Source organism: Vombatus ursinus, unplaced genomic scaffold, assembly GCF_900497805.2.
Source record: "Vombatus ursinus unplaced genomic scaffold, bare-nosed wombat genome assembly UNPS02010639.1, whole genome shotgun sequence".
Taxonomy (NCBI): Eukaryota; Metazoa; Chordata; class Mammalia; order Diprotodontia; family Vombatidae; genus Vombatus; species Vombatus ursinus.
Window position 1 is genome coordinate 1,552,359 of NW_020950417.1, and position 10,021 is coordinate 1,562,379.

At 45.2% G+C, this 10,021-nt stretch overlaps 1 protein-coding gene and 1 long non-coding RNA gene across 2 annotated transcripts; one reads left to right on the top strand and one right to left on the bottom strand.

Moving 5' to 3' along the window:
• Positions 1–265: 265 nt before the first annotated feature.
• On the top strand, positions 266–2,710 carry LOC114037883. The gene is made up of 3 exons (XR_003568521.1): positions 266–363; positions 798–878; positions 2,622–2,710. It is a non-coding gene; the product is annotated as an uncharacterized LOC114037883 (long non-coding RNA).
• A 28-nt stretch (positions 2,711–2,738) lies between these two features.
• UFC1 (ubiquitin-fold modifier conjugating enzyme 1) lies at positions 2,739–8,780 on the bottom strand. Its single transcript, XM_027854892.1, has 7 exons — positions 8,620–8,780; positions 8,218–8,498; positions 4,336–4,403; positions 3,987–4,050; positions 3,687–3,763; positions 3,367–3,457; positions 2,739–3,155 (listed from the first exon to the last, which is right to left on the bottom strand). Exons 2-7 carry the CDS (start codon positions 8,338–8,340, stop codon positions 3,084–3,086), a joined length of 495 nt encoding a protein of 164 aa, XP_027710693.1. The 5' UTR covers positions 8,341–8,498; positions 8,620–8,780; the 3' UTR covers positions 2,739–3,083.
• Positions 8,781–10,021: the final 1,241 nt, after the last annotated feature.

Sequence of the window (10,021 nt, forward strand, 5' to 3'; positions counted from 1 at the left end):
CCTGCCCCAGAGAACCCCCCCCGCGGGCCCGGCTGCTGGCCCTGCCGCCGCCGAGGCCGCTCCCGCCGCAGGCGCCACCGCCATCTTTGTTCCTCCCGCCCGGCGCCCGGGCCCGAGCTTCACCCGGAACGAGAGCGCCTGCGCAGCGCAGCATTCGCTCGGACTGCCTCCTTCGCGGCACTGGCGTCGCCCCGCCCCTTGCGTCCCGCGGTGGGTGCCATGGAAACGCAACCAACTGTAGTAGTTGAGCCCAGAGTCGGAGGTCTCCAAGGCCTTGGCCATGCGTCTTCTCCCGCGTCATTCTGATGGGCCACCGGGCACAGGTTCCCTGACTGACAGGGAACTGCAGGCTGCCAGGCTCGGGTAGGGGGAGCTGTCAGTCACGAGGAAGGGGCGGGCCTTCTCCCCCAGGTCTCATGTTATTCAGTCTGCCATCTCCAAGGCTGTAACAGCTCTGACTTGGTACTAACCCAGAGCTAGCCAACCTGAGCAAACCCCAGCCTGGCCTGGAGGGGGCTTTGCTGAGAGGTGCAGCAGGGGCCGATCCTACAGTCTAAGTGCATCCGCTCATTCACTCAGTTATGAAGTTCCCACCAGTGTGCAAAATCCTGCTCTCCCCAGGAGGCAGTGATGAAAAATGACCAAGAAGCTAACGTTCTGTTGGGGGTGGGAAATCCGGAGATGCAAGTGACTGGAAAATGCAAAGTAGGGTTGCATAGGGGCAGAAGAGAGATTCGGAGTGTTCTAGGCCAATTATTTTTACTGAAGCTTTTTATTCCTCGGTTCCTTTCTGACAGCACCCCGCCTTAAACCCAGACCCCCTAGGTCTGTAATAGAAACCTGTGTAGGTACCCAGAGCGAACCAACATATTGATCATGTAAGTATATTCCTGCCTCATTCGGCATCTATCACCTCTGAGAAGGGGGGGGGCGGTCATTCAAAGTCAGAATTGAGCAGAAATATTTCCTTGTTATCTAGAAAGCTGTTCCTTTGGTTCTGGACGATTTGCATTGCTTCATACACATCTTCCCAAGTTTCATTTTCTTCAGTCTTTTCCTGATAGGCATCTGCTTTGTCTCCAATTTTCCAGAGTCACTATAAATGTTTTTTGTCCATAAGATCTTTCCCTCAGTCTTTGATCTCCTTAGGGTAGTATGCCTATCAGTGAGATGGCTGGGCCAAAGGGTATTTACACTCTGTTGACTTTTCTAGTATAGTTTCAACTTGCTTTCCAGAACTCTCGTACTGGACAAGGTACTGAAGTGTTTACATTGCCACAGCAATGACTGTTTACCATTTTCACCACTTGTCATCTTTGCCAGTATGATGATATGTAATGAAGTTTTAGTTTAATTGGTGTTTCTCTTTAGTGATTTGGAACACTATCAAGTGGTTTTTAATGGTTTGTATTTCTTCTGCCTGTCCATTCTGAGTAATTGAAAAATCAATGAAGGTTCCAGAGAGGAGCACAAAATAAAACATACCACCCTCTCACCACAGAAAAGCAGGGGGCTACTAGGACATTACGTGGTGTACATTATCAGCTGCAATCATTATTTTTGCTTAAGCATTTGTCTAAAAGGAGGTTTGAACTGGAGGAGATGAAATGTGATAGAAGGACAAAAGGCATCAATAAAATGTGTATTTTTAACTGCTTGTTCATGTTCTTTGATTGTCTATTTAGAAAGTCATTCTCATGAGTACGTATTGCCTAGCTCTTTAGATATGACCTTAATCAGGAATATTTGACAGCTTCCCTTTTTTTGTAGTAGTACTAATTTTGTTCTTGTAAAAGCTTATTAGATTTACATGATTTCTATAATTCGAAGCTGATACTTTATAAAGCTGAGGCTTTATAAAGACAATGGCACCTGAGCTGAGCCTCAGCTTTATTTTTCTCAAGTAACAAAAAACTATCTCCATCCTCTCTTCCTTCCCCTTCCTCTACCTTGAGGAAAAAGGAAAAATACCCTTGTAACTATGCTTAATCAAGGAAACAAATTCTCACACTGGCAACATCCAAAAAATGTTTCAATTTGTAACCTAAGTCTATAACCTCTGGGTCAGGAGGTAAGTAGCAAGCTTCATCACTCATGAGTCCTCTGGTTGGTCATTGTATTGATCAGAGTTGTTAAGTCTTTCAAAGTTGTATTTACAATGTTGTTGTCAATATTCTGTTCACTCTCCATCAGTTCCTTCATGTCCTGGGTTTCTCTGAAACCACCCCTTTATATAGCACAATGGTATTCCATTACATACATATACCATAATATGTCAAGCCATTTCCCAACTGACAGTCACTTTCTTCGTTTCCAGTTGTTTGATACCACAAAAAAGCTATATTTTTGTGCCTTTGGGTCCTTTTTCTCTGTCAGATATTGAATCTTGAAGTTTCTCTACAGAAGGATTTTAACAGAGATAGGAACGCGTTTTAGGCATGAGGGAAGTCTTACACACACATGGAGGCAAAAAGCAAAATGATCCTGGGCAGCTAATAGTCTATTGTGCCTGGAATGTAGAATATGAGAAAAGAAGCAGTATTAAGTAAGACTGAAAAAGTAGTTTTGGAGAATGAAGGATTTTAAATGCCAGGCTGAAAAAATTGTATTTTATCTTCTAGGTCAGAGGCAACTACTGCAACTTGCCCAATTCAAGTCCACTCCCCAGTTGTAAATTGCTAACACCTCTTCCCTCTGCCCTCCCTCTTCCTCAAGCAAAAATGAATGAGACACAGAAGCCAGGGAAAGCAGCTTTTATTCAAGGAAGGCTTAGCTACTGCCTCCAGCACAGGAGATGACACAAATTTTCATGCTGCATTTCTCCAGGATACTCACACCTTTCCAAATAGTGGGGAAGTGGTGGAATCACGGTCCCAATGTCTGCCAGCTGCTCTCAGCCCTGTCTCCAAGTGATGCCAGACTGAGTAGGGGCAAAGCTTATTTGTAGCAATGCAACCCAGCGGCCCAATCACTCAACTTCAAGGCATAAGGCAGAGAAGACCCCTTGTATCAGGTGGGTGAACGAAGGTGGTGATGGCTGAAGGAGGCAGGAGCCGAGCACATTACAAGTTCAGACAGAGACATTACTTCTCTTTATGGTAGATCATCCCCTTCTGGATCAGGTCTGGGATCTCTACTGCCAGCCAAGGGCCCAACTACAAGATAAGGAATCCACAGAAATTTCACAGCATGCTTTGACTCAAGAGAAATTCCGATCTTGAGAGATTCTTTGAGGAAATCCAGCAACATTTCCAGCCCTCTGTAACTCTCAACTCTCTTTCTTACCCCATCTCTGGCCATTCCCCTGACATTGATTTTTATATATGGTATCTATAGATATATCTCTCCATATACCACCACACTTACCCCTAGAGCCATGAGATGAGCCAGCCCAAACTTTGGTACGTTCCTAGCCCACAAGGGTTTGAAGTGTTCAGTTAGGCATATTTTGCCACCCCTGAAGGAGAGATAAGGAAAGTGAGAAGACTTGAGGTTCCCCAACTACACGGTATAACAGTAACAGGAAAGAAAATGGAGAGAAATGTCCCTCCCCTGCCTGGCAAATTAAGCCAAGATAAGGGCCAATCAACATCCCCATCCCATTCTCCGGAAAGGGGAGGTTAAAAACCCCTCTGACATGAGCTCCCCTTGTCCCAACATTTTCTCATCTCCAATTCAGTCCCAACCTATACATCTTTGCCGTCTTTCCATCCAGTTCAGGGACAGCAATCTCTGGTGCAGTAGAGGGGTATGTAATCGGGATCTAGAAGAATAAGAGAGTCATGAACTTCCCCATGCAGGGTTCTACAACCCCAGCCATGGAGGTGGCTGTTGGTTAGCAATGTTTTCCCCAAAGTACCCTTATCTCCTCAATCCCAGTTTCATCCCTTCATTCTCTTAGTTTTCCTTAGCCCAAGAGACTAATTTGCATGTTGAGGGTTCCCCTATTTCCCCCACCACCCTATTTTCTATCCCACCACACTCACATCAAACTCGAGGTCAAACTCATACTTAAGTAGGTCATGGATGTACCAGCATTTTCCAAACCATCTGTAATAAATTCCAAGATTTCAGACCCATTTCTATTCCCCTCTTTTTCACCCATACCACACAGACTCTTTACCTTGGGTTATAGGCCTGGAAAGACCATTGTGGGGCAAGAACTGGGAGTAAATGGAAACCTGGGAGCTGTGTTTGAAGCATTACCAAGCACTAGGTTGACTGGGAAGGAGGAGGAAAAGGGGAAGCAGCCCTACATGTGAGATTTGGGGTACCAGACCCCTAATCCTATCCATTCAAGTACCTTCCCCCCCTCCTCCCAGAGGCCATGCCTACCTGGTCCCTTCCTTGTTGGACTCCAGTCGAAACCAATCATTGTCAGCATTCTTGTTATTCTCCACGTACTAAAGGTACAGAGGGAGTATAGGATCAGAGACTTAAAAGCTGGAAGGCACTTCAAAGGTCATCTAGTCCAACCCATACCCTGTTGGGATATTTACAAAATTACCAATAAGTAGTCATAAAGCCTTCACTTGAAAATCTCCAGTGATGGGAAACTTGAAAATACTGAGGCAGTTCAGAGGGAAAAGGATTCTCTCACCATGGAGAAATGTGGCCACATGGCCTTTCAGAATAACCTAACAATCCCTCTGGCCTTGACTTGGGTCACCTTTGATCCTGCCAAAGGCTGAGGTCCCAGACAGATGTGGTTTGGTTTCCCATGAGATAGAGCAGATCACTGGGGATCTGTGACCATGAACAAGTCACACAATCTTCTGATTCCCAGACTCCGTACTTGTGCACCAGGGAATAATAATATTTACACCGCTTCATTTTGAGGAACAAATGAGAAAATGTTCAAAAAGTACTAAAAAATTTGAGTTATTCTCTCCCTTGTCCTGGCTGTGTACTATCAAAGAGATGCTCCTTGTAAGGCAAAGCAGATATCCCTTTGAAGAAATGAGCCTTTCTTCAATACACCCAGACAAGTAACAGCAGGAAGATTTAGCTCTCCAAATGACTGATAGATATTTAGTACACTATAAGCTTTGCAAAGCACTTTCCTGGCAACCAAGTGAGGCAAGTAATCCAAGTTTTATAATCTGGTTTTTTTTTTTATATAAAATGAGAAAACTGAAGATAGGGAAAATTAGGTGATGTACCTGAGGTAAAGTAACTATTAAGTGGTAATGTTAGGATTTAAACTTGGCTCTCCTGGGCCAGCTTGACACCTCCCCAGCCAGTCATAGGCCTAACTACAACACTCTTACTGTAACAGAAAATTTCATCTGAGGAGTTGGAGGGGAAGGTGGGGAAAGAATTTAAGGATATCTCCATCTCTTTAAAACTTTCAGATTTAGGGGTAGCTCAGTGGCCCAGTGGATAGAGCACTGGGTCTGGAGTCAGGAGGACCCGAGTTCAAATCTGGCCTCAGATACTTGCCACTTACTAGCTGTGTGACCCTGGGCAAGTCACTTAACCCCACTGCCTAGCCAAAAAGAAAAAAAAACCCAACCCTTTCAGATTTCTCATAATAAAGGACTCTTTCCATGAAACCTATTCTAACATTAAGGGCCTACTATGTATTAGGCACTATGCTAAGTATTAGAGATACAAAAAAAAAAAGTAAAAGATAGTTGCTGCTCTCAAGAAGTCCACAAACTAATAAGGCAGACAACAGGCAAATAACTAAGTAAAGACAAATCATATACAGGATAAATTGAACATAATCAGCAGAGGGAAGGCATTAAAATTAAGAACAATTGGGAAAGGTTTCCTGTAGAAAGAGGAATTTTAGCTAGAGTTTGAAGGAAGCCAAGGGGTGAAGATAAGAAGGGACAGCATTCCATGCTAGGGAAACAGCCAATCTGAAAATGCCCATTCAAGAAGTGGAGTGTTTTGTCTGAAGAACCACAAGGAGACCGCTGTCATTTAACTAAGGACTACATGGAGGGGTGTAAGGTACAAGAAGACTGGAGAGGAAGACAGCAGGTCACAAAGGGCTTTGAATGCCAAATACAGGATTTTATATTTGATCCTGGAAGTAAGAGAGAATCACTGGAGTTGACTGAGTGGAGGTAAGGGGGGGCGTCAAGTAGTGACAGGGTCAGACCTGCACCTTAGGAAGATCACTTTGACAACTGAGTGTAGGGACAATTGGAGTGGGGGGAGACTTGTGGCAGGCAGACCCACCAGCAAGCTATTGCAAAATTAAGGCCCTGAAAGGTGAAGTCACACAGCTGTATAGGAACACAGCAGAGATTAGAAACCAGGTTTCCTGATTTCCAGTTTGATGATCTATACACAGCACCAGCTACCTTTCTGTTTGACTAGTGAAGAGCCCACGTTCAATTTAATTCAACAGATACTTAATATGATTCATGTGTAAGGCACTGAGCTGCTGAGAATAAAAAACACAAAAATCAAACAGTTCCTGCCCTCAAGGAGCTTCTAGTTTACTGGGAATGATGTCTTTACAATATTTATGCAGATAAATAACTACAAGATATTTTGACAAGGAAAACAACACTAACCAGAGACCTTGAGTAAGAAGGGGTACATTAGTTAAGTCTTTTTTTTTTCTTTTTTTTGGTGAGGCAATTGGGACTAAGTGACTTGCCCAGGGTCACACAGCTAGTACGTGTCAAGCATCTGAGTCCAGAATTGAACTGAGGTCCTCCTGACTCCAGGGCGGGTGTTCTGTCCACTGCACCATCTAGCTGCCCCACCTTAGTTAAGTCTTTAAGGAAGGTAGGGATTCTAAGTGGGGGTGATGAAGGAGTGGCTTCCAGTAACAGGGAAAGCCTGTGCAAAGCCAGAGAGGTAAAGCTATATAGTAAGTCAAACAATTTGGCTAAAGTATAACATGGAGTGGTCCAAGGGAAAGGACTGACTAAGTCAGGAAAACATGAAGAAGCCACTTAACATAACATTGGCTACCTTCCTGTTTTACTAGAGAAAGGCCTAGCTTCAATTTAATTCAATGGAGACTTTGCCTCAGTTTCCTAAACTGTAAAATGGAGATAATAGCACTTATCTCCCAGAATTACTGGGAGGAGTAAAAGAATATTATTTCTGAAGTGTTTAGTACAGTGCCTAGCACACAGTAGTTACTGTATAAAAAATGTTATATATTTATATAAACATATAAAATAACCATTTGATACACATATTATTACAAAAACATTATAATTACTATTGTTAATTATTACAGTGTGAAAGGAATAACATGAAGTTGAAGAGGCCTTTAAAAGCCAGTCTTGAGAACTCTGTATTTTATCTTAGAGCAATAGTAAATCACTGAAGATTTTGAGGACGGAAATGGTTTAGCTGGATGTATGTTTTATGAATATTAACTGGCTAGCTGGGTGGAGTACAGACTGAAAGCTGAGAGTGAAATTGGAAGGATGTTACAGTAGTCCAGACAAGATTCAGTAAGGTTCTGAACCACAGTAGCTGTGTATATGAAGAAATGGGAGCAGATTTAAGCTATGTTGGCACAAGTGACTCAATATTGATAGAACCAGAAAGGGGAAGGAAGAGTCAAGGAAGACTTCCAGCCTGTGAACCTGGAATGGTAGCGCCCTTAAACAGAAATAGGAAAACCTGGAGAAGGGGTGGGTTTAACGGGAAGGATAACGAGTTATGTTTTGGACATGTCCAGTTTGAGATGCCCAGTGCCTTTCTCCTTCGGGGGCTTCTAGGCAGCAAAGTGTGGAGCTGCGGAGTGGGACAGGGTAGGGCGACTTAGTCAAAGAGAAGCATCTCCATCGAAGGCGCATCACCTCCACGCCCTCCGTGCTCTCTGTGAGCTCCCTGCCCGCGGCTGCCGCACTCCCCGGGGGGTAGTTAGTCTTCCAGAGGAGAAACGGAGCCTAGGGAGCTGGGCCCCCCAAAAGAACTCGGATGTTGGCCTTCTGGAGGCTTCATCCGGGGCCCCCGGGCACACTCCTGGGCAGGAGAGACACGTCACGTTCCTGCAGGCGCCCCACTAACGCTCTGCGCGTAAGGGAGCAACGATCAGGGTCCGCGAGGCTTGTGGCTCGGAATATGGAAACTTTCTCTTCCACTCTCCCTTCAAGCATCTTGGGGTTCTGGGGAGAGGGGGTCCAAAAAAGAAAAACCGGAAGCAGCTTCCGCCCGGAGTCTATTCCCGAAGTACCTATTTCTCCACCTTCCCCCTCCCCCAACCCAGACGACCGAGAAATCGTTACCAACCCGGATAAGAGCCTGATACTCCTCCTTGAGTCGCTGCACCCACAGCTCCCGATCCCGGGGCCCGGCGTTCGTTTTCAGCACCGGGATCTCGGACACAACACGCCGGGTGGCCTCGTCCGCCATCTTAGATCAGGGCACACGGCGACCCGGAAGCATTCTTCCTATTGGTCTCCTCCGCCTCCATCATCTTTACTAAGGGAAGCTAGAACGCCGTTGGGCAGCGTGATACTCGTTCAAATGCACTGTCCTTTCCGGACATGTACGTGTGTTTGTCCCTTTGCCTGTGAGTGAAACGAGACACAGAAACGAAAAAGGTATTTTCAAGGCAGCTTGTCACTGAGGTCACCAAAAATGACGCGTGACTTCCGCTCATGCTCGGTGAGCTCTTCCTAGAAAACTTACCCAACACCAAGAGTAAACGTGGCAGCTGCACGGCAATTCTGTCATCTTTGTTCATCTCCCTATCCCGTATGAGTGCCACAGGTTCTCTTGAACCGAAGACCCGCAGGATTCATCACAGAGAAAGTCTATCGAACGACTGCCTCTCCCTCTAAAGAATAAAATGTATATACGCATCTCCTTGTCCAGACTGAGCATGCGCGACCGTCTCCTACTGAGGGTGGGGCGGAGCCAGACCCAATCAACCAACCAAAGTTAATCGAGCTCTTTCCCTGTTTAAGGCAGCGCTGGGCCTAGGATATTACAGAGTCACCGAGCCCAAACAAGTACACGTGGGTCCTTTGATGGATTTGTCAAGTCAGCAAACGTTTATTAAAAGCCCACAAAGTGCACAGCCTTGTGATAAGTGTTTTGGATACAAAGAAAGGCAAAAGCGGCTCCTGCCCTGCAGGAGTTCACAGTCCAGTGTGGGGAGGCAACATGCAAATCACTATGCACAAGATGATGAATTGGAGGCAACTTTACAAGGGGAAGGCACTAGCATGGAGGAGCACTGGGAAGGGTTTCTTGCAGAAGATTTCATAGATGTAGGTGCAGATCACAACCCAGCCACACCTTCTCTTCCAGTGGGCCTCCTCTCACAGGGGTTTCAGGCCTTTGACGTTAGGTGGGTACCAATGTAGCCCAGCGGACTAGCTGTCTAATTTGTCATGCCTGGTCCTCTCCCTTCCTCACCAGTTCACTTTCCTATTCTGCTCATACATCTCTTTACTCTTATTACTTCTCCAATCATCTTGGGAATTGCTGCATGCAGTCTACTGTGCCCACTGCCCTTCTCTCCGTTGTCCCTTGGATGCCACCAAATTTTGAGTCCTTCTAAATTGCTTTATTTATAGCAATATGTCATCATAGGAAAGATGCAGACAATATAATGCTTATGCTCGTTGCAAGGATATTGAGAAAGAAGGATTGGAGTAGAACAAAATGTAGCTTTAAAGATTCTGTTTTGGGGCATCTAGGTGTCTCAGTGGATAGAGCACGGGCCCTGGATTCAGGAGGACCTGAGTTCAAATCCGACCTCAGACACATAACACTTACTAGCTGTGTGACCCTGGGCAAGTCACTTAACCCCCATTGCCTAGCCAAAAAAAAAAAAAAAAAGATTCTCTTTCAACAAGTTATCTTCTGTCAACTGGTCATCCTATACCAGAGGCATGTTCAGAGAACAAAAGAATCAGGTTTCCCCTTTAACCAGAGGCTTTGTTCAAAGAACAAACAGAATTGGGGTTCACCTTTAGCCAGAGGCTTGATCAAATAACAAACAGAATTACGTTGCATGTGGATGTTTATTTCTCTCAAATCAGGTGACTATGCTTCCATACATGGAAGTCATTCAAAGTGAACT

What these genes read in the sequence shown, in the direction of transcription:
- UFC1 (XM_027854892.1), bottom strand. Translation starts at nt 8,340, where the DNA reads ATGGCGGACGAGGCCACCCGGCGTGTTGTGTCCGAGATCCCGGTGCTG. An exon ending in AGTATCAGGCTCTTATCCGG is followed by an intron (nt 4,404 to 8,217) that starts GTTGGTAACGAT and finishes CTGTACCTTTAG; the next exon opens with TACGTGGAGAATAACAAGAA. An exon ending in CTCATCTCATGGCTCTAGGG is followed by an intron (nt 3,156 to 3,366) that starts GTAAGTGTGGTG and finishes CTTATCTTGTAG; the next exon opens with TTGGGCCCTTGGCTGGCAGT.